The sequence below is a fragment of the Oncorhynchus nerka genome, linkage group LG28 (assembly GCF_034236695.1).
Source record: "Oncorhynchus nerka isolate Pitt River linkage group LG28, Oner_Uvic_2.0, whole genome shotgun sequence".
NCBI lineage: Eukaryota > Metazoa > Chordata > Actinopteri > Salmoniformes > Salmonidae > Oncorhynchus > Oncorhynchus nerka.
The window spans coordinates 15,989,390-16,015,245 of record NC_088423.1 but is presented as its reverse complement, the minus strand read 5'-3'; the positions used below and the strand labels follow the sequence as shown (position 1 = coordinate 16,015,245).

General features: G+C 44.4%; 1 protein-coding gene across 6 annotated transcripts in view; it reads right to left on the bottom strand.

Annotated features, from left to right (window-relative positions):
* LOC115112931 (eukaryotic elongation factor 2 kinase) overlaps positions 1 to 25,382 on the bottom strand; it is a 28,549-nt gene extending 3,167 nt beyond the window's left edge. The window contains exons 1-16 of one of the 6 annotated variants that reach the window (XM_065012661.1): positions 25,214 to 25,382; positions 24,864 to 25,074; positions 23,189 to 23,437; positions 22,448 to 22,731; positions 21,895 to 21,963; positions 12,864 to 12,964; positions 6,604 to 6,664; positions 6,388 to 6,425; positions 6,257 to 6,277; positions 5,585 to 5,756; positions 2,786 to 2,935; positions 2,403 to 2,535; positions 2,154 to 2,281; positions 1,683 to 1,899; positions 1,287 to 1,357; positions 1,082 to 1,186 (exon numbers count right to left, since the gene is read on the bottom strand). In XM_065012661.1, coding sequence (XP_064868733.1) covers positions 1,082 to 1,186; positions 1,287 to 1,357; positions 1,683 to 1,899; positions 2,154 to 2,281; positions 2,403 to 2,535; positions 2,786 to 2,935; positions 5,585 to 5,756; positions 6,257 to 6,277; positions 6,388 to 6,425; positions 6,604 to 6,664; positions 12,864 to 12,964; positions 21,895 to 21,963; positions 22,448 to 22,696 — 1,515 coding nt within the window. In that variant the 5' untranslated portion in view covers positions 22,697 to 22,731; positions 23,189 to 23,437; positions 24,864 to 25,074; positions 25,214 to 25,382. Of the gene's footprint in view, positions 1 to 1,081; positions 1,187 to 1,286; positions 1,358 to 1,682; positions 1,900 to 2,153; positions 2,282 to 2,402; positions 2,536 to 2,785; positions 2,936 to 5,584; positions 5,757 to 6,256; positions 6,278 to 6,387; positions 6,426 to 6,603; positions 6,665 to 12,863; positions 12,965 to 21,894; positions 21,964 to 22,447; positions 22,732 to 23,174; positions 24,075 to 24,863; positions 25,075 to 25,213 lie in introns of those variants that run through there. The other 5 variants (XM_029640004.2, XM_029640005.2, XM_029640006.2 and 2 more) reach the window with 5 other exon arrangements.
* Positions 25,383 to 25,856: the final 474 nt, after the last annotated feature.

Sequence of the window (25,856 nt, the reverse complement as noted above, 5' to 3'; positions counted from 1 at the left end):
TAGACAGAGAGCATAGAAAAGGTCAATGAAGCACTGTATATGTATGCATGTTCATAGTACTCAAGCCTCAACTTGTACATATCTGATTTAACACTAATGCTAATCATACCACAGGTATGCAGTGAGAGATGGAACAGGCAGTTACAGACCTATTGATTGGTTAGGTGATTTGATCAGGGAGGGGGCAGGTGAACATGTTGACATGGAGAGGCCAAACAAGGACGCACATAGAATAAGACCAAAACACAGGGCGGCTGCTGAGTTTGAATTCCTTTTCTTGGGTGCAATAAAACCTTGGCCCCTACTAAGCATACATCCTTAGAAAACAAGCATGTGTCAAATCATCAACTGACACAGTGCAACGTCAGCGCTCCACCCTGCAAAGGCCTGGGTTAGTCCCCTTCATGCAGAGGACAGGGCTGTTGGAGACGTTTACAGCAAGATCATTTAGGTTTGGGTTAAGGGAGGATCTGCTAGGAACCTTTCTCTAGCAAGGAGACAGACACAGCAGCAAAAACCCAGTTAGCTGTCAGTTATCCCATGGAATGGAGCCATAGATTAGACAGCAGGAACACTACACTAGTGAACAAAGGATAGGGGGCGACAAAGATGAGCAAGGGGTTATTTGATTATAGCGAAGGTGGCTTTGATAATGGTCATTTATTTTGTTTACCCATCCGACTCAGACTGCTGTAGAGGTGGGGCGGACCTACATGGTGACATAAACGGAGCTAAAGAGAAGATCAGATTCAGATTCACATGGCTATACAGAGTAATAGGTTAACAGCTTTTGATGTTGGGGCGTCAGAGAATCCATGTCATGGTGGTCCAGTGTGGCTCAGTTGGTAGAGCATGGCACTTCCAATACCAGGGTTATGGGTTCGATTCCCACGGGGGACCAGTATGAAAATGTATGCACTCACTACGGTAAGTCACTCTGGATAATAGCGTCTGCTCAATTACTCAAATGTAAATGGTGAGCAAACATGACCAATAACTTTGGTGTCAGCTAGAAACAATACAAGACTAAAGAGGAAGTAGTTGACTGTTTCCATAAAGTATTTATGACTGACAAGCTCACCAAGACTGAGTGTTGGTGTAGAGAAGAGTAATGTCCCCCGTCGTTGGGGTCTCCTTCACTCCTCCTCTCACTTGGACACCCACTGTCTCCTCCATTCTCTGAGTCCTACAGAAAACAAGCACAGGCCTCAGTTTATGTCAACCACAACTAATGTCATTCTTGTGATCAGGATCGTAAGAGCCATTTCCACAAAGCCTTCACTGACCTTGTGTTCTGGGCTGTGGCTGCGGTTGTTGTGTTTCTCCCGTTCATCCATCTCATTTACAAAAGACCAATCTGAGGGTGGGAAACCAGATGTTAGATTAGAAGAATGGCAGATTTTTTTTAAAGAGTTCAACTATATCTCAAACTGAGTCCTTGTTCATTCAACCTCTAGTCTAGGGTATCAAATAACAACACCGTTTAGTTAGTTTTTAATGGGGCTTTAGGCATGCTATTTGGAACGTCATGCTAATGCTGGGCTGCAGCTGGGCTGCAGCTAATAAAACAAACCCAGATGTTGGGTCACTGACATCACAGGTCCACAGATAACCTTCTAGATTAACATAAAATTAGATAAGTGTTATTTGGGTGTACTATAACCTCTAAGCCCTGTTCCTACCCAGAGGAGACTTTCCCATGGAGCCCATAGAGAAGTGCTGTCCTAGGGGGGAGCCAGGGAAGGCGAGGGGCGAGCAGGGGATGGAGTCACTTATAGTGTTGTCCCCAGTCTCTGACAGACGGGAGAGAAGTGGGGGCGCACGGCCCACTGAGATGGTACGAACACGAGCTGAACCACACTGTTCCTCACTACCCCTCAGTACCGTCTGGGCCGACCTCTGATTGGAGGGGAGGGTTGAAAATATTGTTAAATATGAGGACTAAAAGACAATTCTAAATAGCTGCATAAAAGTTGCATGATGTCTCGGGCCTGTGTTCAAATAATTTCCGAGGTTGTATCCTGTCTGTGATGTGCTAATATAATTTCTGTGGTAATACGATGCCTGTGGCTACAACTAGGATGATATGTGATGCTGTGTGTCATCGGTCTCACACACTTTGATTCTACTTCAATATATTTCTATGGTCTCACCAGCAGTCTGTTGGTGCAGTCCAGCTGGCTTTTCTCTGCAGTGGAGAGGTCAAAGGGTGTGAGGCCCATACTCTTACAGATCTTATTACACAGGTGGGAGTGGAAGAACAGCGCCATGCCCCGCACACCTGTAATACACATACAAGTATGTTGCAATCTAATTGAAAGTCTTTCGCTAGGTGGGTCACAACTGAAAATGTCAGTCTACCTTTGTGTTGCTAACAGTGACTGTGTGAGAGAAAGCCGTACCCAGGTTTCCATTTCCAAAGCCTTTGCCCTTCTCTGTGTGGATCTGTGGGTCCGTGTAGAGGTCCCCCACCCCCTGGATGTCCACCACGATCAGCTGGTGGGCCGAACGCTCAAATGAGAAGTGACTAAATGCCTGCAGGCAGACAGAAAATCACTAGTTACCAGCAAACAACAAAAATATGGTGGTTTACAGGCATTTTGATAGGTTGGAAGTTCACACACAGAACAAAGAAAAATTATACCATTTCAAAGCTAGCATTTTCAATTGATAACAAAGATGAAGATGCATTGTTGGGTTCTGCAGCTCAGGAGTAATCCATGAAGTTGGCCAACACATTTACAGCAGTAACAGCCTGATGTTGTCGTCCTTGACGAAGAAGTACCTGTGGAGTGAGCCTGATGTTGTCATCCTTGACGAAGCCGGAGTTGGAGTTGTATTTTGTGTACTTCCCCTCGATGTAGTGTTCCAGGTGGTACAGAGGTTTACCTGGACGCTGCATCATCTCAATCACACACATCTGCATGATGTCCACCTGGGAGGGGGAGAGAGTGAGAATGGTTAGTTTCATTGTTAGAAAATCGTGGAAAATCCACAATCAATCATCTGATCCAGGGGTTCTTAAACTTTTTCAGCCTGGGACCCAAATGAGAAATTCTGTGTTTTCCTGGGACCCTCTTTTGACACCTTCAACTATACATAAATATCGGTACGTTTCATTGCCCTTATGCCTCAAACAAATGCAATATAGACAAATAACAATGAAATATAATAATATAAATAGCTATTCATGTTTATTTTACCTCATTAAAAACACTCTTATAGTGCATTTGTAAAGTATTCAGACACCTTGACTTTTTCCACATTGTTACGTTACAGCCTTATTCTAAAATGGATTCAATTGTTTTTCCCCCCTCATCAATCTGCACACAATACCCCATAATGACAAAACACTAATAGGTTTTTAGAAATGTCAAAAATGAACAAACATTCAGAACCTTTATGCAGTACTTTGTTGGAGCACCTTTGGCAGTGATTACAGCCTTGAGTCGTCTTGGGTATGACGCTACAAGCTTGGCACACCTGTATTTGGAGAGTTTCTCCCATTCTTCTTTGCAGATCTTCTCAAGCTCTGTCAGGTTGACCAAAGCCCTTCTAACCCCGCTTGGTCAGTTTGGCCGGGTGGCCAGCTCTAGGAAGAGTCTTGGTGGTTCCAAGCTTCTTCCATTTAAGAATGGAGGTCAATGTGTTCTTGGGGACCTTCAATGCTGCAAAAATGTTTTGCTACCCTTCTCCAGATCTGTGCCTCGACACAATCATGTCTCGGGATTTACAGACAATTCCTTTGACCTCATGGCTTGGATTTTGCTCTGACATGCACTGTAGGACCTTATATGGACAGGTGTGTGCCTTTCAAAATCATGTCCAATCAATTTAATTTAAAGGAGAGCCACACACTCTTAGGAGTTTGTCTGTCGAAACGTTGGATATTAGGTTATTACATTAAATTATTGCATCTGTGCTCCTAGAGTGTGCAGCTCTCCTTTAATTTTTCAAGATTTCTACTTCGCTAGCCAGCACCTAAACCTAAATAGGTGTGCGTTTCTTTCACCTCTGGATCAATCAATTGAATTTACCACAGGTGGACTGCAATCAAGTTGTAGAAACATCCTAAGGATGATCAATGGAAACAGGATGCACCTGAGCTTAATTTCACGTCTCATAGAAAAGAGTCTGACTACTTACGTAACTAATGTATTTCCATTTTTTTTAAATAAAATTTGCAAACATTTCTAAAAACCTGTTTTTGCTTTGTCATTATGGGGTATTGTGTATAGATTGAGGATTTATTTTTATCCAGGCTCCCAAGTGGCGCAGCTGTCTATGGCACTGCATCTCACTGTAGAAACTATTGTTGAAAAATAAAATCTAGGTTGGAACGGTTGTTAAAATACAATAAATAATTTGCATTCTGAATTGGAATACACTGATTGAGCACATCACACAGATGTAGACCAGAAAAAATGAGGTGTGTGGCTGGTTGAAGCTTTCAACAAGCATTTATATTCTGGGCTCAGTTTTTAAACCTGAGCCCAGAATATAAATGCTTGAAAATGTAAACCTGAGGTCATGCTTCCTGCTGAAGATGAACAACCCAGAACTATGTGTGGGTTTGCCTCAAAAAGCATCTTGCTTCAATCAGTTTATTCCAGTTCAGAATAAAAATTATTACTTGTATTTTAACAGCAACAGTTCCAACCTAGATTTGTTTTCAACAATCCTTTCTACAGTAAGATAGGCCTGATCATTTTATCTTCATATGTACTGTAACTTAGTGTTGCATTATCAGTAGCTAGCTAGCTTGCTTGCTTTGGCTAATATTAGCAATCTAACTAACGTTAATAGCTGTGTACAAGGGAATTGTTTGAAAGAGAAACTCACATCTACATTGAGAGATAATATTCCCTTATTTCTGCTTATTATCGCCTGTTATAAAATGAAAACAATGCCTTGCTAGTTGACTTACTCACTGTCGAAGCACTGTTTCCTGAAGCATTCTGCCCTGTTCTGCTGTGGATGTTTGGTCAGAATGTGTTGTTTTAATTTGTTCATTTTGAGAGAATCATTACTAAGAACTTCCCCGCACCAAACACATTGTGGACGCCCCTCGTTGTTTCTCAAAGTTTGTATTAAACCAAGAGAGAGAAACTCATCGCTGTATTTGCATTTCATGACAATTGAGCTGTCAGAACTTGTGGCAAACGTGACGTCATTTGATGACATTGGTGAGTGAAGGCGAGTGAGAATGGCAAGTCATTGTCTGACAGCGTATCATCTGTTGCTGAACAACAGCGCTGCGTTGTGTGGGTCGCAGAGTGATCTTCAAGAAAACTGCAGAAAAAAGATCTGGTAAAATGCGAAGCACACGGGCATCGCTCCCCCACTCACGCAGCTGCCAAGTTGACACGGCTGCTAAGCAGATAGCGCAATGAATAGAGTCCATTTACACTTGGCCAAATAAATTCCAGTAATTAATGAAATCATACTTTTACTCTAACACGTTAAGACCCACCATGAACAGGTCCGCGACCCACCCATACTTTAAGAAAGGCTGATCTAATCAATCAATCAATTGACCAATCAACTGAATGACTCATTGGTTAATTAAATGTTCCATCCATACCTGTTTGGGTGGCCTGTGGCGGTTGTACTCTTCTCCCCAGAGTTTGGCCTCCATCTGCAGCCTGACATCCTCAAAGTACACATCCCTGTCCACAGGCTCCATGTAGCGCTTCGTCACATAGTTACACGCACTCTTCCAGTTACTACTGTGGGAGAAGTTAGACAGCTTCTTCCTGCAGAAAGATGGAAAGGAAATATGGAAAAATGACAAAGATTAGAAGAATGGCACTGTATTAAAATGACAGGAACATTTAAATGAGTAAATCCAACTAAGGTGAAATACTCCTAAGGGTTTGAGTGGCGTATCTCTTGGGAATTGTGTATTTTTGCTGATAAACCATAAAGATGTTTTTTATGGTGAGAACCTGTGTGTGAGCTTGTTAGTGGGTGAGGGTTTATTTGTTGGACTGCCAGTGGTCTGATATAGACAGGATGGTTGCCTCATTGCCTCCGCTACACTGTTCCCACAGAAAGAGATCGCATCATAATAAGGTCACAAACTTTGAGATCGAGAACTCCACTGGGTGCCATGTCATGAAAAGTTTGAGAATTGAGAATGTGAATTAGAATGTTGTAGTCATGGAATGTTTGTTTCTGTCTAGGGATCTATCTAGGGCTCTAAACTGGACTAAATGGGTCAGATAGATATTTGTGGAATGTGGATTGCTCGTACCTTCTTGTCATTTTGTTTACACTGCATGAAGAGGAAAGATCACACGGCTCTGAAACTAGCAGGAACAAACGGCCAATAAGAGACCAGGCCATATGGAGAACATTATTAAAGATAAAGTGTGTGACACTTACGTTCTGAAGCATTCCCTCATGGCACCGCGTCCAAAAGGCTGTGAGAAACCAAAAAGACAAATCAATAATTGCTGAGAAACTCAACTCACCAAGCTTTGGAAGACCTTCACATTCATGTAAACTTTGTTACTACATTCCACATACATATCCACAAGTCCAACAATGTTCTGATGAATAATAACATATATTACTGCTGATTTAGGAGTGGAGGCATACCTGGCCAGACATCTTGATGTGCACTGTGTCTTGAGACCACTCTGCTGTGATAGCCTTGTACCTGTGGAGAGATCAAGCAAATAAACATCCATTGATCAAACATTATTATTCAGTTCTATATGGGCCAGAATTCTGGACTTGTTTTAGCAATATGGTGATGACTAGAAAGTAGAAAATGTAACTTTGGCCACAATGCTCCATATACTGAAGGGGTCGGGGTTAGAACAAGGGGACTGAAAACAGAAACTGACAAACAGAGTACTTGAATTTGTTCTAACCAGGACCTGCTCTGCTTATCCTCAAATAGTCCAAATATAGTCATCCATAACCTGAAAATAGTCTAATCTATGATGTCACGTCCCCCAGGATTAAAAGGGGTTGTGAGATATTCCCTTGGTTTGGTGATGTTCAATGTCAGAGCCCAGACCCAAAGACCATGTGGGAATGCATTTATCACCCATGTGAACTTGACGTTACATGTCACAATCAATTCTCACCATTGGGACCATTAACAGTTTGTAGGGTTCCTTCTCTAGACTGGATCCGATCCTAGGGGGAGAATTTCAAACACACTGTATGTACAGATTATGAATGCTTGGCTTGTCTGAGACTGGGTCAGCCATACACACCGATAAGACACATAGCAGACCCAGAGGCAAAATATTAACACATTCTGTCCTGCCAAGCATATGTCTCTGCCTAGAACTCTGTGTACCAGGGTTATTATTCCAGTCAGGAGTCAGCCACTGCTACTGGGGGCATGGGACAAGAAGATGGCACCATGCCATTGGCTAAGAGACCAGAGAGGCTTAGGTAGAGTGAGGTTACGACTAGAGTTGTCCGGCAGCCACGAGTCATGACCGCAACCAAATTACACATGACCGTTGAGTCACGGTAACTAGGCTTCTCCAAAACTGTGCTCTGATGGTCATTAATAGCATACCAAACGTTCTAATGGCCTGGTACTCAGTGTCCTACTGTCCCTCTAATCCCTCTACCAAATCAAACACTTCATGAGAGCCCTGGAGTTTGAGCAGAATAGGATCACCTTTGGCACAATGACTTCAGCGATGTCATTTACAAAATAGCCTCCAACACTCTACTCAGCAAATTGGATGCAGTCTATCACCGTGTCAACAGTTTCGTCACCAAAGCCCCATATACTACCCACCACTGCGACCTGTATGCTCTCGTTGGCTGGCCGTCGCTTCATATTCGTCGCCAAACCCACTGGCTCCAGGTCATCTATGAGTCTTTGCTAGGTAAAGCTCCGCCTTATCTCAGTTCACTGGTCACCGTAGCAGCACCCACCCGTAGCACGTGCTCCAGCAGGTATATTTCACTGGTCACCCCCAAAGCCTATTCCTCCTTTGGCCGCCTTTCCTTCCAGTTCTCTGCTGCCAATGACTGGAAGAATTGCACAAATCACTGAAGCTGGAGACGCATCTCCCTCACTAACTTTAAGCATCAGCTGTCAGAGCAGCTCACAGATCACTGTATCTGTACATAGCCCATCTGTAAATATTATTATTGTTATTTATTTATGTTTTGCTCCTTTGCACCCCAGTATCTTTATTTGCACATTCATCTTCTGCACATCTACCACTCCAGTGTTTAATTGCTAAATTGTAATTCTCTCCACTGGGATTCTCTGCCTGTAACCCTATTACATGGGCTGAGTCACTGGCTTACTGGTGCTCTTCCATGCCGTCTCTAGGAGGGGTGCGTCACTTGAGTGGGTTGAGTCACTGACGCGATCTTCCTGTCTGGGTTGGCGCACCCCCCTGGGTTATGCCGTGGAGGAGATCTTTGTGGGCTATACTCGGCCTTGTCTTAGGATGATAAGTTGGTGGTTGAAGATATCCCTCTAGTGGTGTGGGGGCTGTGCTTTGGCAAAGTGAGTGGGGTTATATCCTGCCCTTTTGACCCTGTCCGGGGGTATCGTCGGACAGAGCCACAGTGTCTCCCAACCCCTACTGTCTCAGCCTCCAGTATTTATGCTGCAGTCGTTTATGTTCGGGGGGCTAGGGTCAGTCTGTTATATCTGGAGTATTTCTCCTGTCTTATCCGGTGTCCTGTGTGAATTTAAGTATGCTCTCTCTAATTCTTTCTCTCGGAGGACCTGAGCCCTAGGACCATGCCTCAGGACTACCTGGCCTGATGACTCCTTGCTGTCCCCAGTCCACTTGGCCGTGCTGCTGCTCCAGTTTCAACTGTTCTGCCTGTGGCTATGGAACCCTGACCTGTTCACCGGACGTGCTACCTGTCCCAGACCTGCTGTTTTCAACTCTCTAGAGACAGCAGGAGCGGTAGAGATACTCTCAATGATCGGCTATGAAAAGCCAACTGACATTTAGTCTTGAGGTGCTGACCTGTTGCACCCTCGACAACTACTGTGATTATTATTATTTGATCCTACTGGTCATCTATGAACATTTGAACATCTTGGCCATGTTCTGTTATAATCTCCACCCGGCACAGACAGAAGAGGACTGGCCACCCCTCATAGCCTGGTTCCTCTATGTTTCTTCCTAGGTTCTGGCCTTTCTAGGGAGTTTTTCCTAGCCACCGTGCTTCTACATCTGCATTGCTTGCTGTTTGGGGTTTTAGGCTGGGTTTCTGTACAGCACTTTGAGATATCAGCTGATGTAAGAAGGGCTTTATAAATACATTTGATTTAATTACTTTGCCACTACGGCCTATTTATTGCCTTACCTCATTTGCACACACGGTATATAGATTTTTCCCCTATTGTGTTATTGATTGTACGTTTGTTTATTCCATGTGTAACTCTGTTGTTTTTGTCGCACTGCTTTGCTTTATCTTGGCCAGGCTGCAGTTGTAAATGAGAACTTGTTCTCAACTGGCCTACCTGGTTAAATAAAGGTGAAATAAATTAAATATGAATTGAAATAAGTGTTTTGATAGCCTCTAAAAATGAGGAGGATCCCATCAGCTTTCTATAGGCTAGGCCTACTATATTTATTTCTCAACTTCCCTAATATTAAGCACATTTACAACAGGAGTTGCCTACCTGCTTGGCATGAAAATTAACCACGGGAAAATAGTCCCTTCATTCGCTATTCAAGTGCATACGGATGACATATCTTTTCCCCCCTGACCATGGTCTATTCTAAATCAAAACTATTTTCACACATACAGTGGGGCAAAAAGGTATTTAGTCAGGCACCAATTGTGCAAGTTCTCCCACTTAAAAAGATGAGAGAGGCTTGTCATTTTCATCATAGGTACACTTCAACTATGACAGACAAAATGAGAAAAGAAATCCAGAAATTCATATTGTAGGATTTTTAATGAATTTATTTGCAAATAATGGTGGAAAATAAGTATTTGGTCAATAACAAAAGTTTCTCAATACTTTGATATATACCCTTTGTTGGCAATGACAGAGGTCAAACGTTTTCTGTAAGTCTTCACAAGATTTTCACACACTGTTGCTGGTATTTTGGCCCATTCCTCCATGCAGATCTCCTCTAGAGCAGTGATGTTTTGGGGCTGTTGCTGGGCAACACGGACTTTCAACTCCCTCCAAAGATTTTCTATGGGGTTGAGATCTGGAGACGGGCTAGGCCACTCCAGGACCTTGAAATGCTTCTTACGAAGCCACTCCTTCGTTGCCCGGGCGGTGTGTTTGGGATCATTGTCATGCTGAAAGACCCAGCCACGTTTCATCTTCAATGCCCTTGCTGATGGAAGGAGGTTTTCACTCAACATCTCACGATACATGGCCCCATTCATTCTTTCCTTTACACGGATCAGTCGTCCTGGTCCCTTTGCAGAAAAACAGCCCCAAAGCATGATGTTTCCACCCCCATGCTTCACAGTAGGTATGGTGTTCTTTGGATGCAACTCAGCATTCTTTGTCCTCCAAACACGACAAGTTGAGTTTTTACCAAAAAGTTATATTTTGGTTTCATCTGACCATATGACATTCTCCCAATCTTCTTCTGGATCATCCAAATGCTCTCTAGAAAACTTCAGACGGGCCTGGACATGTACTGGCTTAAGCAGGGGGACACGTCTGGCACTGCATGATTTGAGTCCCTGGCGACGTAGTGTGTTACTGATGGTAGGCCTTGTTACTTTGGTCCCAGCTCTCTGCAGGTCATTCAATAGGTCCCCCCGTGTGGTTCTGGGATTTTTGCTCACCGTTCTTGTGATCATTTTGACCCCACGGGGTGTGATCTTGCGTGGAGCCCCAGATCGAGGGAGATTATCAGTGGTCTTGTATGTCTTCCATTTCCTAATAATTGCTCCCACAGTTGATTTCTTCAAACCAAGCTGCTTACCTATTGCAGATTCAGTCTTCCCAGCCTGGTTCAGGTCTACAATTTTGTTTCTGGTGTCCTTTGACAGCTCATTGGTCTTGGCCATAGTGGAGTTTGGAGTGTGACTGTTTGAGGTTGTGGACAGGTGTCTTTTATACTGATAACAAGTTCAAACAGGTGCCATTAATGCAGGTAATGAGTGGAGGACAGAGTAGCCTCTTAAAGAAGAAGTTACAGGTCTGTGAGAGACAGAAATCTGGCTTGTTTGTAGGTGACCAAATACTTATTTTCCACCATAATTTGCAAATAAATTCATGAAAAATCCTACAATGTGATTTTCTGGATTTTTTTCCCTCATTTTGTCTGACATAGTTGAAGTGTACCTATGATGAAAATTCCAGGCCTCTCATCTTTTTAAGTGGGAGAACTTGCACAATTGGTGCCTGACTAAATACTTTTTTGCCCCACTGTATATGATTTAGAATATGTAAAGACAAGATTAAATTGAGAATAGTCTGATGGGTGAGATAATATTCTAAGGCAAGAAACAGCACATGCATTTTTTTTGCAACTATTTCAAATCTTAGTCGCATTCATGTCTTGCCCATAGGCCTATATTCCTTGATAAGGTTTGTATCACAACTAATGTGGCCAAATAACTCTAAGTGTAGCCTTTGGCCTAGGACCCCTGGAACAGGGTTGGAGAGCCCATAGCCTATAGGCCTAGGACCCCTGGAACAGGGTTGGAGAGCCCATAGCCTATAGGTCTTGGACCCCTGGAACAGGGTTGGAGAGCCCATAGCCTATAGGCCTAGGACCCCTGGAACAGGGTTGGAGAGCCCATAGCCTATAGGTCTTGGACCCCTGGAACAGGGTTGGAGAGCCCATAGCCTATAGGTCTAGGACCCCTGGAACAGGGTTGGAGAGCCCATAGCCTATAGGCCTAGGACCCCTGGAACAGGGTTGGAGAGCCCATAGCCTATAGGTCTTGGACCCCTGGAACAGGGTTGGAGAGCCCATAGCCTATAGGTCTAGGACCCCTGGAACAGGGTTAGAGAGCCCATAGCCTATAGGTCTAGGACCCCTGGAACAGGGTTGGATAGCCCATAGCCTACAGAAAGCCTAGTGAAACATGCGTTCCTTATAAACCCAGTCACTGCGCAAACGCAGAGTTTTGGCTGGCCAGCGGACACTATTTAAAAGAGGTTCCCATCTTTCTGGAGCGACTATATTTATTGCTCAATTTTTACAATTAAACACATGATCCGCTTTACAACCGGTATAGACTAACTGGCATATTACAAACGTAACCACTGCTAAGATTGCATAAATAACTAAATTAACCATATAGGAGGACCTGTTTCAAATTATCACCTTGTTAACCGCTCAATACAGAATAGCCACAAGTGTACAATCCCTCAGAAATCATTTGGGGAAAAATATCCTATCTATTTTATTGAGCCATGTTTAATTTTATTTTTCTAACTTTAAAATAATGTAACAGGAATGATGAGCAAATCTTTGTCTGCTAAATGAACTAGTGTAGCTCACAGCCAGCCAGATCAGGGCCTAACATAAGGACGACTCAGAATATGCTATTCTGTTCTTCTGAAATAGGCTACATTTTCTTCATATCATGCTTCCGTAGACCAGGCTAAAATAAATAGTAATGTTCATGAGCTGAAATAAAAAATTCCAGAAATGTTACAAATGTACAAAAAAGCTTATTTCTCTCAAATTCTGTGCAAAATGTGGTTACATCCCTTTTGGCTTCAGACTAAGTGTTTTGGCGTGGGCAGGCAGACAGCCCAGATATCTGCCACAAGGGAAATTTGTGCACAGGCCAAGAAAAACCTGTAAGGGCCATAGGAAATGCAGTGATGTTTATATAATGTACTGTACCTACAGAAAGGGCAGGGGTGTGGGGATGATGTGTATTTGTCAACTACTGACACACACACAAATCTGTACCTGTATCGTATGCATGGCTCCGTCTTGACTTCCTCCAGGTGAAACTCAGCCCAGAGATCAGGCATGGCCTTGGCCTTCTCTAAGGCTCTATTCCACGCTGCCTGGAACAATGGGAAACAAGACTCATCTTTTAGATAACTATCACATTGTATCACAGCTTATGCTAAGGGAAGCGACAGACACTGGGGAAACATAAATGAAACACACAGATTGGGGATGTGACAGTCATGGAATTCTGGTTGATTTTTTTGTCAGCCCAAAAAACAAAAACAAATCGTAAGTATTTTTTTTAAGACGCACATTTCCTCCTCTCCTCCAGACTGCATGTGCTGCAGGGAGTCGGACACTCATGTGGTTTTCCGACAGCAAGGCTCAGATCAACATGGCAGTGGTGTCATTGTTTATACTTTTTTTCTTTATAATTTATACATCATTTCCAGAAAAGTTGGTTCCTGTTTCAGTCATGTCTTTGGTCACGTTCGCATGGGTCAAACAAAAACACCCTAATTATTGGTTGACCATAGATCTTTTTACAATGCAGGCGATGGCTGCAGAATGAAGTTGGTGAAGAGCAGTCGACTGGTCAACTTCCTGTTTGCTAAAATTATAATAGTTTGTCTAATTTCAGTTTGTAATTACAGAGAGATCTTTGATGAAAACCTGCTCCAGAGTGCTCAGGACCTCAGACTGGGGCAAAGGTTCATCTTACAACAGATCAACATCCCTAAGCACACAGCCAAGAAAACGCAGGAGCGGCTTAGGGACAAGTCTCTGAATGTCCTTCTGTGGCCCAGCCAGAATCTGGACTTGAACATCTCTGGAGAGACCTGAAAATAGCTGTGCAGCGACGCTTCCCATCTAACCTGAGCTTGAGAGGATCTGCAGAGAAGAATTGGAGAAACTCACCAAATACAGGTGTACCAAGCATGTAGCGTCATACCCAAGAATTCTCATGTTTGTAATTGCTGCCAAAGGTGCTTCAATCATTACTGAGTAAAGGGTCTGAATACTTATGTAAATGTAATATTTCATTTAAAAAAAATGTATTATTATACATTTGCAAAATTTATATAACCTGTTTTTGCCTTGTCATTATGGGGTATTGTGTGTAGATTGATGAGGGAAAAAAACAATTTAAATGATTTTACAAGAAGGCTGTAATGTAGCAAAATGTAGAAAAAGTGAACGAGTCTGATTACGTTCCGAATGTACTGTACATGCTAGAACGCGCCAATAAGATCTCGCTAGCTCATGCTTGGCTCTGCCCCTTCCTTGCTTTTTCTGCCCCTTCCTTGCTTGTTCTGCCCACAACGACTCATTTGTTCCCATTGGAAACCACAGGCTGTGGTCTATCTTGGGTTAGTTATGAAAATCTTTGGCACCATAGCCAAGCACAGTATGAGTCATAATACCCATAAAACCTGTCGGTCAAACACGGAAATGGTTCAAATAGTTTATCCATCATTAATTTGATCCATTGTGGATTTTAGAAACACTTCAAATAAGCGCTGTGTATTGTATAGACTTACCCTGGCGTGACGTTTTCATAAACGTGTAAATCGCTCTCAGACAAGGTGACTTTTAACAATATATTAGCCTATATTTACCCCCCTCCAAAAATGAAATGCTAAATTAGCTGCTTAATGTGGCTATCATAAATGTGGCTATCATAAATTCCTGTCTCAAGATTCACATCACTCACCAAATCCAAGATGATCTGGACGGGACAGGCATGTTAATGTTAGCCACATGTAATGTTAATATTAGCTACATTTAGTAATTAATAAATTGGCTAAAGTTTTTTTTAAATGGACAATTCTGTGTACTGTCATGGGCAAGTTTTAAATTGAAAATGCATGTTATCTAGCTAGCTAGCTCATGGCTAGCTAGTTAACAACATTAGCCTGGCTAGATGGCTACATTTGCGGTTTATTTTTCTAGCCATTTAAATGCACGAAAAATTCATAAAAACAAGTTTAGCTTTCTTTGGCTTTTATAAACCAACAGTCTAGCTTGCTAACTTAGATGGTGAAGCTAGGACTAGGCATTCTTGATAAAGTTTGTTTGTGTCCGTGGGTGAGTAGCCTACTTCACTTGTATTATTTTAGTCTGGCTTTTTGAGAGGTTTCAAAGATGGACTGATGAGTATCCTCACGATTCAGTGTGCTTACTTTACTGCGGGAAAACATTGATATGTTTGCTGTCACTCTCTGGACAGCAGATCCTTAGTATAGCTAGTAGGCCAGGTTACAGTGTGTAAACTTAAGTCCTACCTGCTATGGTGGGTCTTTAAATTAATTGGTATTCACACATTTGTTTTGTTTTTTTAGGTAGAATTACCATCATGTTATTGATGCCAAATTGCAAACCTTATTTTCACCTTCTGTTTTCCAGAACCATTGGGAGTGCCCGAGTCTTATCACCTCTCAACTAGGTACACTGTTTCAACCTGGAACACTATTCTCCTGCTTTGGTCTGTTTCAGTCATTGCAGGAAGTCATGAAGAGCAGGAGTGTGTAAAGGGTTTTGTCCCAGCCCAGCTCTAACACCTGACTTAAATAATCAACATATCGAATTACAGTGATAGGCTATGATTTGTAATGCTCCACTCTCAAGTTGAAGTTGAACTTGTTGACTGATGCCAAGGAGGCAGCGGCTGCTAAGGAGGCAGCGGCTGCTAAGGAGGCAGCGGCTGCTAAGGAGGCAGCGGCTGCTAAGGAGGCAGCGGCTGCTAAGGAGGCAGCGGCTGCTAAGGAGGCAGCGGCTGCTAAGGAGGCAGCGGCTGCTAAGAAGGCAGCGGCTGCTAAGAAGGAGTTCATCTCAGCCTATGCCTCCCTCCAGTCCCTCGACTTCTTGGCACTGACGGAAACATGGATCACCACAGATAACACTGCTACTCCTACTGCTCTCTCTTCGTCCGCCCACGTGTTCTCGCACACCCCGAGAGCTTCTGGTCAGCGGGGTAGTGGCACCGGGATCCTCATCTCTCCCAAGTGGTCATTCTCTCTTTCTCCCCTTACCCATCTGTCTATCGCCTCCTTTGAATTCCATGCTGTCACAGTTACCAGCCCTTTCAAGCTTAACATCCTTATCATTTATCGCCCTCCAAGCTCCCTCGGAGAGTTCATCAATGAGCTTGATGCCTTGATAAGCTCCTTTCCTGAGGACGGCTCACCTCTCACAGTTCTGGGCGACTTTAACCTCCCCACGTCTACCTTTGACTCATTCCTCTCTGCCTCCTTCTTTCCACTCCTCTCCTCTTTTGACCTCACCCTCTCACCTTCCCCCCCCTACTCACAAGGCAGGCAATACGCTCGACCTCATCTTTACTAGATGCTGTTCTTCCACTAACCTCACTGCAACTCCCCTCCAAGTCTCCGACCACTACCTTGTATCCTTTTCCCTCTCGCTCTCATCCAACACTTCCCCTACTCGGATGGTATCGCGCCGTCCCAACCTTCGCTCTCTCTCCCCCGCTACTCTCTCCTCTTCCATCCTATCATCTCTTCCCTCTGCTCAAACCTTCTCCAACCTATCTCCTGATTCTGCCTCCTCAACCCTCCTCTCCTCCCTTTCTGCATCCTTTGACTCTCTATGTCCCCTATCCTCCAGGCCGGCTCGGTCCTCCCCTCCCGCTCCGTGGCTCGACGACTCATTGCGAGCTCACAGAACAGGGCTCCGGGCAGCCGAGCGGAAATGGAGGAAAACTCGCCTCCCTGCGGACCTGGCATCCTTTCACTCCCTCCTCTCTACATTTTCCTCTTCTGTCTCTGCTGCTAAAGCCACTTTCTACCACTCTAAATTCCAAGCATCTGCCTCTAACCCTAGGAAGCTCTTTGCCACCTTCTCCTCCCTCCTGAATCCTCCTCCCCCCCCTCCTCCCTCTCTGCAGATGACTTCGTCAACCATTTTGAAAAGAAGGTCGACGACATCCGATCCTCGTTTGCTAAGTCAAACGACACCGCTGGTTCTGCTCACACTGCCCTACCCTGTGCTCTGACCTCTTTCTCCCTCTCTCTCCAGATGAAATCTCGCGTCTTGTGACGGCCGGCCGCCCAACAACCTGCCCGCTTGACCCTATCCCCTCCTCTCTTCTCCAGACCATTTCCAGAGACCTTCTCCCTTACCTCACCTCGCTCATCAACTCATCCCTGACCGCTGGCTACGTCCCTTCAGTCTTCAAGAGAGCGAGAGTTGCACCCCTTCTGAAAAAACCTACACTCGATCCCTCCGATGTCAACAACTACAGACCAGTATCCCTTCTTTCTTTTCTCTCCAAAACTCTTGAACGTGCCGTCCTTGGCCAGCTCTCCCGCTATCTCTCTCAGAATGACCTTCTTGATCCAAATCAGTCAGGTTTCAAGACTAGTCATTCAACTGAGACTGCTCTTCTCTGTATCACGGAGGCGCTCCGCACTGCTAAAGCTAACTCTCTCTCCTCTGCTCTCATCCTTCTAGACCTATCGGCTGCCTTCGATACTGTGAACCATCAGATCCTCCTCTCCACCCTCTCCGAGTTGGGCATCTCCGGCGCGGCCCACGCTTGGATTGCGTCCTACCTGACAGGTCGCTCCTACCAGGTGGCGTGGCGAGAATCTGTCTCCTCACCACGCGCTCTCACCACTGGCGTCCCCCAGGGCTCTGTTCTAGGCCCTCTCCTATTCTCGCTATACACCAAGTCACTTGGCTCTGTCATAACCTCACATGGTCTCTCCTATCATTGCTATGCAGACGACACACAATTAATCTTCTCCTTTCCCCCTTCTGATGACCAGGTGGCGAATCGCAGACATATCAGTGTGGATGACGGATCACCACCTCAAGCTGAACCTCGGCAAGACGGAGCTGCTCTTCCTCCCGGGGAAGGACTGCCCGTTCCATGATCTCGCCATCACGGTTGACAACTCCATTGTGTCCTCCTCCCAGAGCGCTAAGAACCTTGGCGTGATCCTGGACAACACCCTGTCGTTCTCAACTAACATCAAGGCGGTGGCCCGTTCCTGTAGGTTCATGCTCTACAACATCCGCAGAGTACGACCCTGCCTCACACAGGAAGCGGCGCAGGTCCTAATCCAGGCACTTGTCATCTCCCGTCTGGATTACTGCAACTCGCCGTTGGCTGGGCTCCCTGCCTGTGCCATTAAACCCCTACAACTCATCCAGAACGCCGCAGCCCGTCTGGTGTTCAACCTTCCCAAGTTCTCTCACGTCACCCCGCTCCTCCGCTCTCTCCACTGGCTTCCAGTTGAAGCTCGCATCCGCTACAAGACCATGGTGCTTGCCTACGGAGCTGTGAGGGGAACGGCACCTCAGTACCTCCAGGCTCTGATCAGGCCCTACACCCAAACAAGGGCACGGCCACCTCTGGCCTGCTCGCCTCCCTACCACTGAGGAAGTACAGTTCCCGCGCAGCCCAGTCAAAACTGTTCGCTGCTCTGGCCCCTCAATGGTGGAACAAACTCCCTCACGACGCCAGGACAGCGGAGTCAATCACCACCTTCCGGAGACACCTGAAACCCCACCTCTTTCAGGAATACCTAGGATAGGATAAAGTAATCCTTCTCACCCCCCCCCCCCCCCTTACTAGATTTAGATGCACTATTGTAAAGTGGCTGTTCCACTGGATGCCTTAAGGTGAACACACCAATTTGTAAGTCGCTCTGGATAAGAGCGTCTGCTAAATGACTTAAATGTAAAAATGTAAATGTCTAAGAAGGCAGCGGCTGCTAAGAAGGCAGCGGCTGCTAAGAAGGCAGCGGCTGCTAAGAAGGCAGCGGCTGCTAACGAGAAGACTGCAGCACTGATGCACACCTGCCCTATCTGTCAGGTGAGTATGTCTGGTTAACTGTATGTGCTCAAAATCCCTCTTTTGAATTGATAGAGGAAAACAATACAGGGAGAGATATGATAATCAGACAAATCAACAGAGGATCATGAGAAGTTTGCTTCAGGAACTTTCAGCAAAAGATAATCATAATGAATCATGAGATATGATACAGGGCCAAGAGTTTTTCCTGACTACATAACCTGACCATGGAAAACTCTTGGCCCTATGATATATAAGTATCAATGTAGAAATAGGAGTCTTTCTATTGACCTACTAGGAGGATAAAACGTCTCACATTAGCTGTCCTATCTGAAAGTCACCCAAGAGCCTTACATTGCACAATAGCATAGATCATTAACGTGCGGTCACCAGATTCATTTTACAACCACAGCCAGCACAGGAGCTTTTCTTGTCTGAGGCCTAACCAGGAAAAACTCCTGACTACACATGAATGTCAGGACTGTTGTACTCAGCTTTCTCAGAACTAACAGGCTGACGACACCGCTCACATCGCGTGCTCAAGCATTGCAAAATACATTTTGAAGTCTATATTATTAAATTATTGCGCGCGCCAATGAGCGTCTGCGTTGCCAAGGGCTAAAATTAAAGTCAGTTCAATTTGTGACGCAGATCGCGCTTCAAGTCCTGCCTCTCCCATCTCCTCATTGGTTTATAGAAGCAGGTACCCACGTGCCATTTCCTCATTGGTTATACCCACATGCCATCTCATTGGTTATACCCACGTGGGTGACAGAAAGACGAACAAGGTCAGCGGTAATGCACCTAATTTATGAAAGTTGGCAGTCTTAATATAAAGTCAAGAGAAGAAAAAGCCTGGAAGGATGAGAGATGACTAGAAACAATTCGGTTGACCGTTGTTTATTTTAACCTGCATGTCGTGATCGCATTTGGTGTGGGGGGACAAAATTAATTAATGCACGATGGCGCACGTGCGCAGCTGGGTTGGGTTCCGTGTAACAGTGATACTAGCGGCATTTGCTAGCAATGTAAACCTGTTTGCTAGCAATGTAACCTGACCCTCCCATACAGTAGCATCCTCCAGCCTCACACGGAACCCAAACCGGCTGCGCGTGTGCGCCATCGTGCATAAATCTATTTTGTCCCCACCCACACCAAACGCGATCAAAACACGCAGGTTAAAATATCAAAACAAACTCTGAACCAATTCTAATAATTTGGGGACAGGTCGAAAAGCATTAAACATTTATGGCAATTTAGCTAGCTAGCTTGTACTTGCTAGCTAATTTGTCCTATTTAGCTAGCTTGCACTTGCTAGCTAATTTGTCCTATTTAGCTAGCTTGCTGTTGCTAGCTAATTTGTCCTGGGATATAAACATTGAGTTGTTATTTTACCTGAAATGCACAAGGTCCTCTACTCCACCAATTAATCCACACAAACAACGGTCAACCGAATTGTTTCTAGTCATCTCTCATCCTTCCAGGCTTTTTCTTCTCTTGACTTTATATTACGATTGCCAACTTTCATAAATTAGGTGCATTACCGCCACTGACCTCGTTCGTCTTCTGTCACCCACGTGGGTATAGCCAATGAAGAGATGGCACGTGGGTACCTGCTTCTATAAACCAATGAGGAGATGGGAGAGGCAGGACTTGCAGAGCGATCTGCATCACAAATAGAACTGACTTCTATTTTAGCCCTTGGAAACGCAGACGCTCGTTGGCGCGCGCGAGCAGTGTGGGTGCAATAATTGAATAATATAGATTTCTAAATTAATTTTGCAACACTCTTGCACGTCTCATGAGCGGTGTAGTCAGCCTGTCATGTCCACCAGTTCCCTCCGAACGCCAAGAGTTTGACGCAAGTCATTCATTGTCAATGGAGCAGTCCGCACCGCTGCGTTGAGGATGTCGCACTAGGCTGCAGTCCGTTCTGTGTATCACGTGTTTTCAACTCGTGTGTTGCTTTACGGTGTGGTGGTAAATTACAAAGATAAGTTATTAACATTTAGGCTACTTAGCTAGCTATTAAACTACAAAGCAATCACTTTGCTAGATAGCTTAGCTAAGAAATTGCCAGCACCTAGCTTCCACTTTCCAGCAAATAATTTCACCTTCAACTGACCAGGTAATCCAATCGTATTGGCAATGTGTCTACATGCAGATTTTTTGCATGGAGGTCCCGGTAACAACCAGCGCTTTGGTCGAACACAGCAGGGAACCAAGAGACAACAAAAATTACCTCCATGCTGAAACCTTTCTGCAGCCTTGCAAAGCACATGTGTGTCAAGTACAGCAAATCCGAACTAGACATCTGCTAAAACAACATATGGAAAAACGAAAGAGCATTTAGTGGATTTACGGCGTGACCTACTCACTATGCCACACACACACTCTGCAATTTAGATAAGATATAACGTTACTCTAAGAGATGGAAATGTGTCTTCTGCTTTTAATCCAACCCCCCACCCCAGATACACACACACATTAGGTTTTAGAAGCTGGAGCTGAGTGCAACCACAGTGCAGCCAGCACCTAATAAGCAGTAGGTGGCAACTGACATCCATCTAGCCTAGTGTATATTTAGCCTGAACTATTTACATTGATAGACGAAGGTCATGTTTTTAACAGGCAGAAAGCCACGTCTGGTTGGTGAGAAACACACACTGGGCATTGCACGTCAGTCCCTGGTCACCTGCAGTTTGAGTGTCCCTTCACACGTCCCCAATGATACTATATACAGCATAGCTGTGGTTGTACCCTCAATGATATCATATATAGTACATATGTGGTTGTAGCCTTGTGCTCAGACACTACCTCCTCACAAAACTGCATCACCAGATATAAGACACAGTAGTGGTAAGCTATGGTACAGTATAAACAGCCTGTCTGCCTGTTGCTTTTCTGATACAGTTTGCACCACAGTAGTGCTGAAAATTACATTTAGAATAAGAAACAATACCCTGTTTCACCCATTATCATCATGTGCTTATTAGATTTGCATTAGCCTAACTGTTGATATATTCCTGAGGACTCCTGCATGGGTTAGGGAAGATAAGATTACAACTAAGGAACTAATGGTTAGATAAAACAGGTCATGCAAATACAATGGAAGGAAGGAAGAAATGATTTAAAGACTGAATTAATGACAGGAAGGTGAGGAAAAAGGAGGCAGTCACTGATGCAAAAGGAGGGGGGAATGAAACAACGTGGTGAGTAACGTACCCGTCCATTGTCAGATAACGCCCCAAACTCGACTGACCGTTGTTGTGGAGTTTCCTTCTCTGTTTCATTCTATGTGGAGAGGCAGAGAAATTAACTGCTTCATAGAATGTGTTGTGGAACTTGCTTCCAACATGGCAACCCATAAATTCTACATCTCAAACAGTCTGCCGAACTCTGAGGGAGGGCTATTTATTATTCCCCACTCTACAGGCTGGCCTACTGGATCAAAAGGCCAAGAGTTGCGACCCATGTTGTGAAAGGGTTGTTTACATATGACATCATCATGTGAGGTGAGAGCTGCTCTCTGGGTACTTCCTGTTCTGAGAGTAGAGACGAGAGGGAGCTGACCTGCTGTCAGCCACAGCAATGCAATCACACAAATGCACACACACACACAGATGGCATTCTCCTCTCTAGCAGTGTGAGCAAGAGCTCAGCATTTTGCATACTGACATTAGAGCAATACAGTACATGGCAACATGTTGCCAGTCAGCTGGTACTTAAAGAATCTTCTGAACCCTGGTAATATTGCACCTACACTACTGCTGCTCACCTTGTACATGAAGGAGTTTTGGGGAGAGTTGGACAGCTGATTGCTGTGGACCAGGTTCTTCAGATAGCCACAGATGTCTTTGGCCTGGCTGACAGGGTCGTCTGTGATGGGACAGATGTAGTAGTCGTCCTCACCGCTATCATTAGCTTCGCTAAGGGATGGAGCATGTTGACCTGGGGTTCTCTGTTTCCTTGGGTTATGCTGAGCACTGCCCACCTCCTCCATACTAAACATCAGGTCATCCTCCATGGTGGCTTGTAGGGGTGTGTGTGATGAGTATTGGGCTGGGGAAATTGCAACAGAAACACAAAGATGTGAATATGCATGTACCCACAGAGATGGCTATATTGCCTAGTTAAATAAAGGTTCAATAAAACACAAAAAATACAAATATTGATGCAATGACAATCTAACTAACTGGGTTTAATTGTGGCCTATTCAATCATCACAAATGCAACAAACTGTCACATGTGGATGGTAAGTATTTGGTTTAGTCTTACATTGCATACAGGAACACTTGTTTAGACATCCAACTAGTACAACTATTTTATAAAGTAATAATTATTACTACACGTATTACCATTGAACAAAAACTGCAGCTGAACAGTAGTGAGATCAATCACACCTTTTCAATGTTTCGTAAAGAGTTGAGGGCTTATAAAAAACATTTGCTGCAGTGCATTTACAGTACATGAGTGTAGACAAAGACAGTACTGCGGCGATTTACCTAAATATGCGTACCTTGATAATCCTCCAACAACTTCCTCTGTCTGGCGGTATTTGCAACGTTTTCAATTAGTTGGGTTGCCTTGCTAGCTAGCTGTTATTCCAAGTCAGAGGGCCGCTGCTGAACTGTGGTGGATTCTGACTCCGAGGTGGCCAGAGGGTCCAGGGCGAGTCCCTCTTCTCTGTAGTTTTGTATGTTCCCTGGTTCACCCGTCCAGGTTGGCGGCGTACACGTATTGTTTACAGTCTCGGACAGCCGCACCCCTTTAGGCAGCGAGACAAAAAAATAATGTACATAAGTATATGTATGGCCACTGCGAGTGGTCACAAACACTAAAATGAAATTAGTAGAGTTTGTCACATTTACATGAAAAATACAGACGATGCCACGTGGTGAAAGTTCAAATCCAACATCTAGCAAACGGTTGAATGTCACTCTCAAGCATCTAACGTTAGCAGTGCGACAGATGAAATGGTTAGTGCTAGTCGGGCTCTTTGGGACGTCCCTAACCTAACCAACAACCCAATATAGACTGGGTTGCAAACCACAGATGCTTCAGCGTCCGCATGCTTCCCATCCAAAACAGTTCGGAAGACTTCGTGCAAATATCATGACGACATTTTGTGAAGTTTTTGTTCGTTTTGAAAATCTGTGAGGTGTTTTTCGGCAGTTCGGGCACACGGGATTTTTCCGAGAGGCAAGGCGAAGTTCGGAGCCGAAGTCTACGCCCCTTTTGTCGCTGATTGGTCAAGAGTAGGGATTGTTCTGTAAAGTATTTGTTGTCGTTCAACGAGAGAAGCCTCGTTTCAAGCAAATATTTTAATTTTGATGTAAAATTGCGGGACTAAGATATCCTAGGCAAAAACGTCAAAATGAATGACATATTTCTTGAGTTATGTTTAGATTAATTCTGACTGGAGGAAGTTTATACTAACTATGGACAAAGAGTACTATTAACGCTTTTTTCTCCTTTTTTCTTTTTCTTCTTCTATGATATAATGGCTGTCCGCAAACCAACTTTAAAGGCGCATGCCGCCACCTACTGTTCTGCAGTGTATAGTCAATTACAATTTAAAACATTTTTAAATCCTCAGATTTAACTCAGTACTTCTGAGAATATGAAAGAGCCCTACTAACTTCTATAACTTCTAATAGACCCTCCCCCATCCCCAAAATTCCTTCCAACCCCCCCCACCCCCAACTCGTCCAACCTCAATGACCCTACACTTCAATCTTTCCCTCTCTTCAACATACTTACAACAATATAACAACATATGCTCCACCGTTTCATCGACCACACACTCCAGACACAAACCATTCACATGCTTGCCAACCAGATGTAATGACAAGTTAAATGTACAATGTATAATTTAGGGGCTGCAGGTAGCCTAATGGTTAGAGCTTTGGGCTAGTAACTGAAAGGTTGCTGGATTGATCACGTTGAGGAGAAGTTGTTGTCCTAGCACCACACGGCCAGATCTCTGACCTCCTCCCTATAGGCTGTCTCATCGTTGTTGGTGATCAGGCCTACCACAGTTGTGTCATCGGCAAACTTGATGGTGTTGGAGTCGTGTTTGGCCATGCAGTCATGGGTGAACAGGGAGTACAGGAGGAGACTGAGCACTCACTCCTGAGGGCCCCCATGTTGAGGATCATCAGCGTGGCAGATGTGTTGTTACCTACACTTACCACCTGGGGGCGGCCCATCAGGAGGTCTAGGATCCAGTTGCAGAGGGAGGTGTTTAGTCCCAGAGTCCTTAGCTTAGTGAGGAGCTTTGAGGGCACTGTGGTGTTGAACGCTGATCTGTAGTCAATGAACAACATTCTCACATAGGTGTTCCTTTTGTCTTGGTGGGAAAGGGCAGTGTTGAGTGCAATAGAGATTGCATCCTCTGTGGATCTGTTGGGGTGGTATGCAAATTAGGTGGGTCTAAGGTTTCTGGGATAATGGTGTTGATGTGAGCCATGACCAGCCTTTCAAAGCACTTCATGGCTACAGATGTGAGTGATACAGGTCTGTAGTAATTTAGGCAGGTTACCTTAGTGTTCTTGGGCACAGGGACTATGGTGGTCTGCTTGACACATGTTGGTATTACAGACAGTCAGGGAGAGGTTGAAAATGTCAGTGAAGACACTTGCCAGTTGGTCAGCGCATGCTCGGAATACATGTCCTGGTAATCCATCTGGCCCTGCTGCCTTGTGAATGTTGACCTGTCAAAAAATACAGTAGCCATTACTTCTTTTATGACCAAAGTTTTTCAACTGCAATGCTCATCTTTGCTAATGCATCTAAAGTAGATCTACATTTACGGAATCCACTTTGACATTGACTTAATAAACTTGTTCCAGGAAATACAACAATCTATTTACTGTCATCTTTTCCATCAGTTTACAAAAGTTAGAGGTCAGTGCTATTGGTCTATAACTCTCAGCACATGAAGAGTCCTTACCAGGCTTTATAAAATATAATATTACTGCACGTTTACAATCAGAAGGTATAACCCCCTCACTCCAAATCTTTTAAAACAATCCCAGGAGAACATGTATGACCTCATCAGGTAGATGCTTAAACATTACATAGCACAACTGATCATGACCTGGGGCTGTATATCCACAGCCTATTAAGACTGAACACATCTCATGTATGGTAAAATCAGCATCCAATGAAGAGTCAACACTATC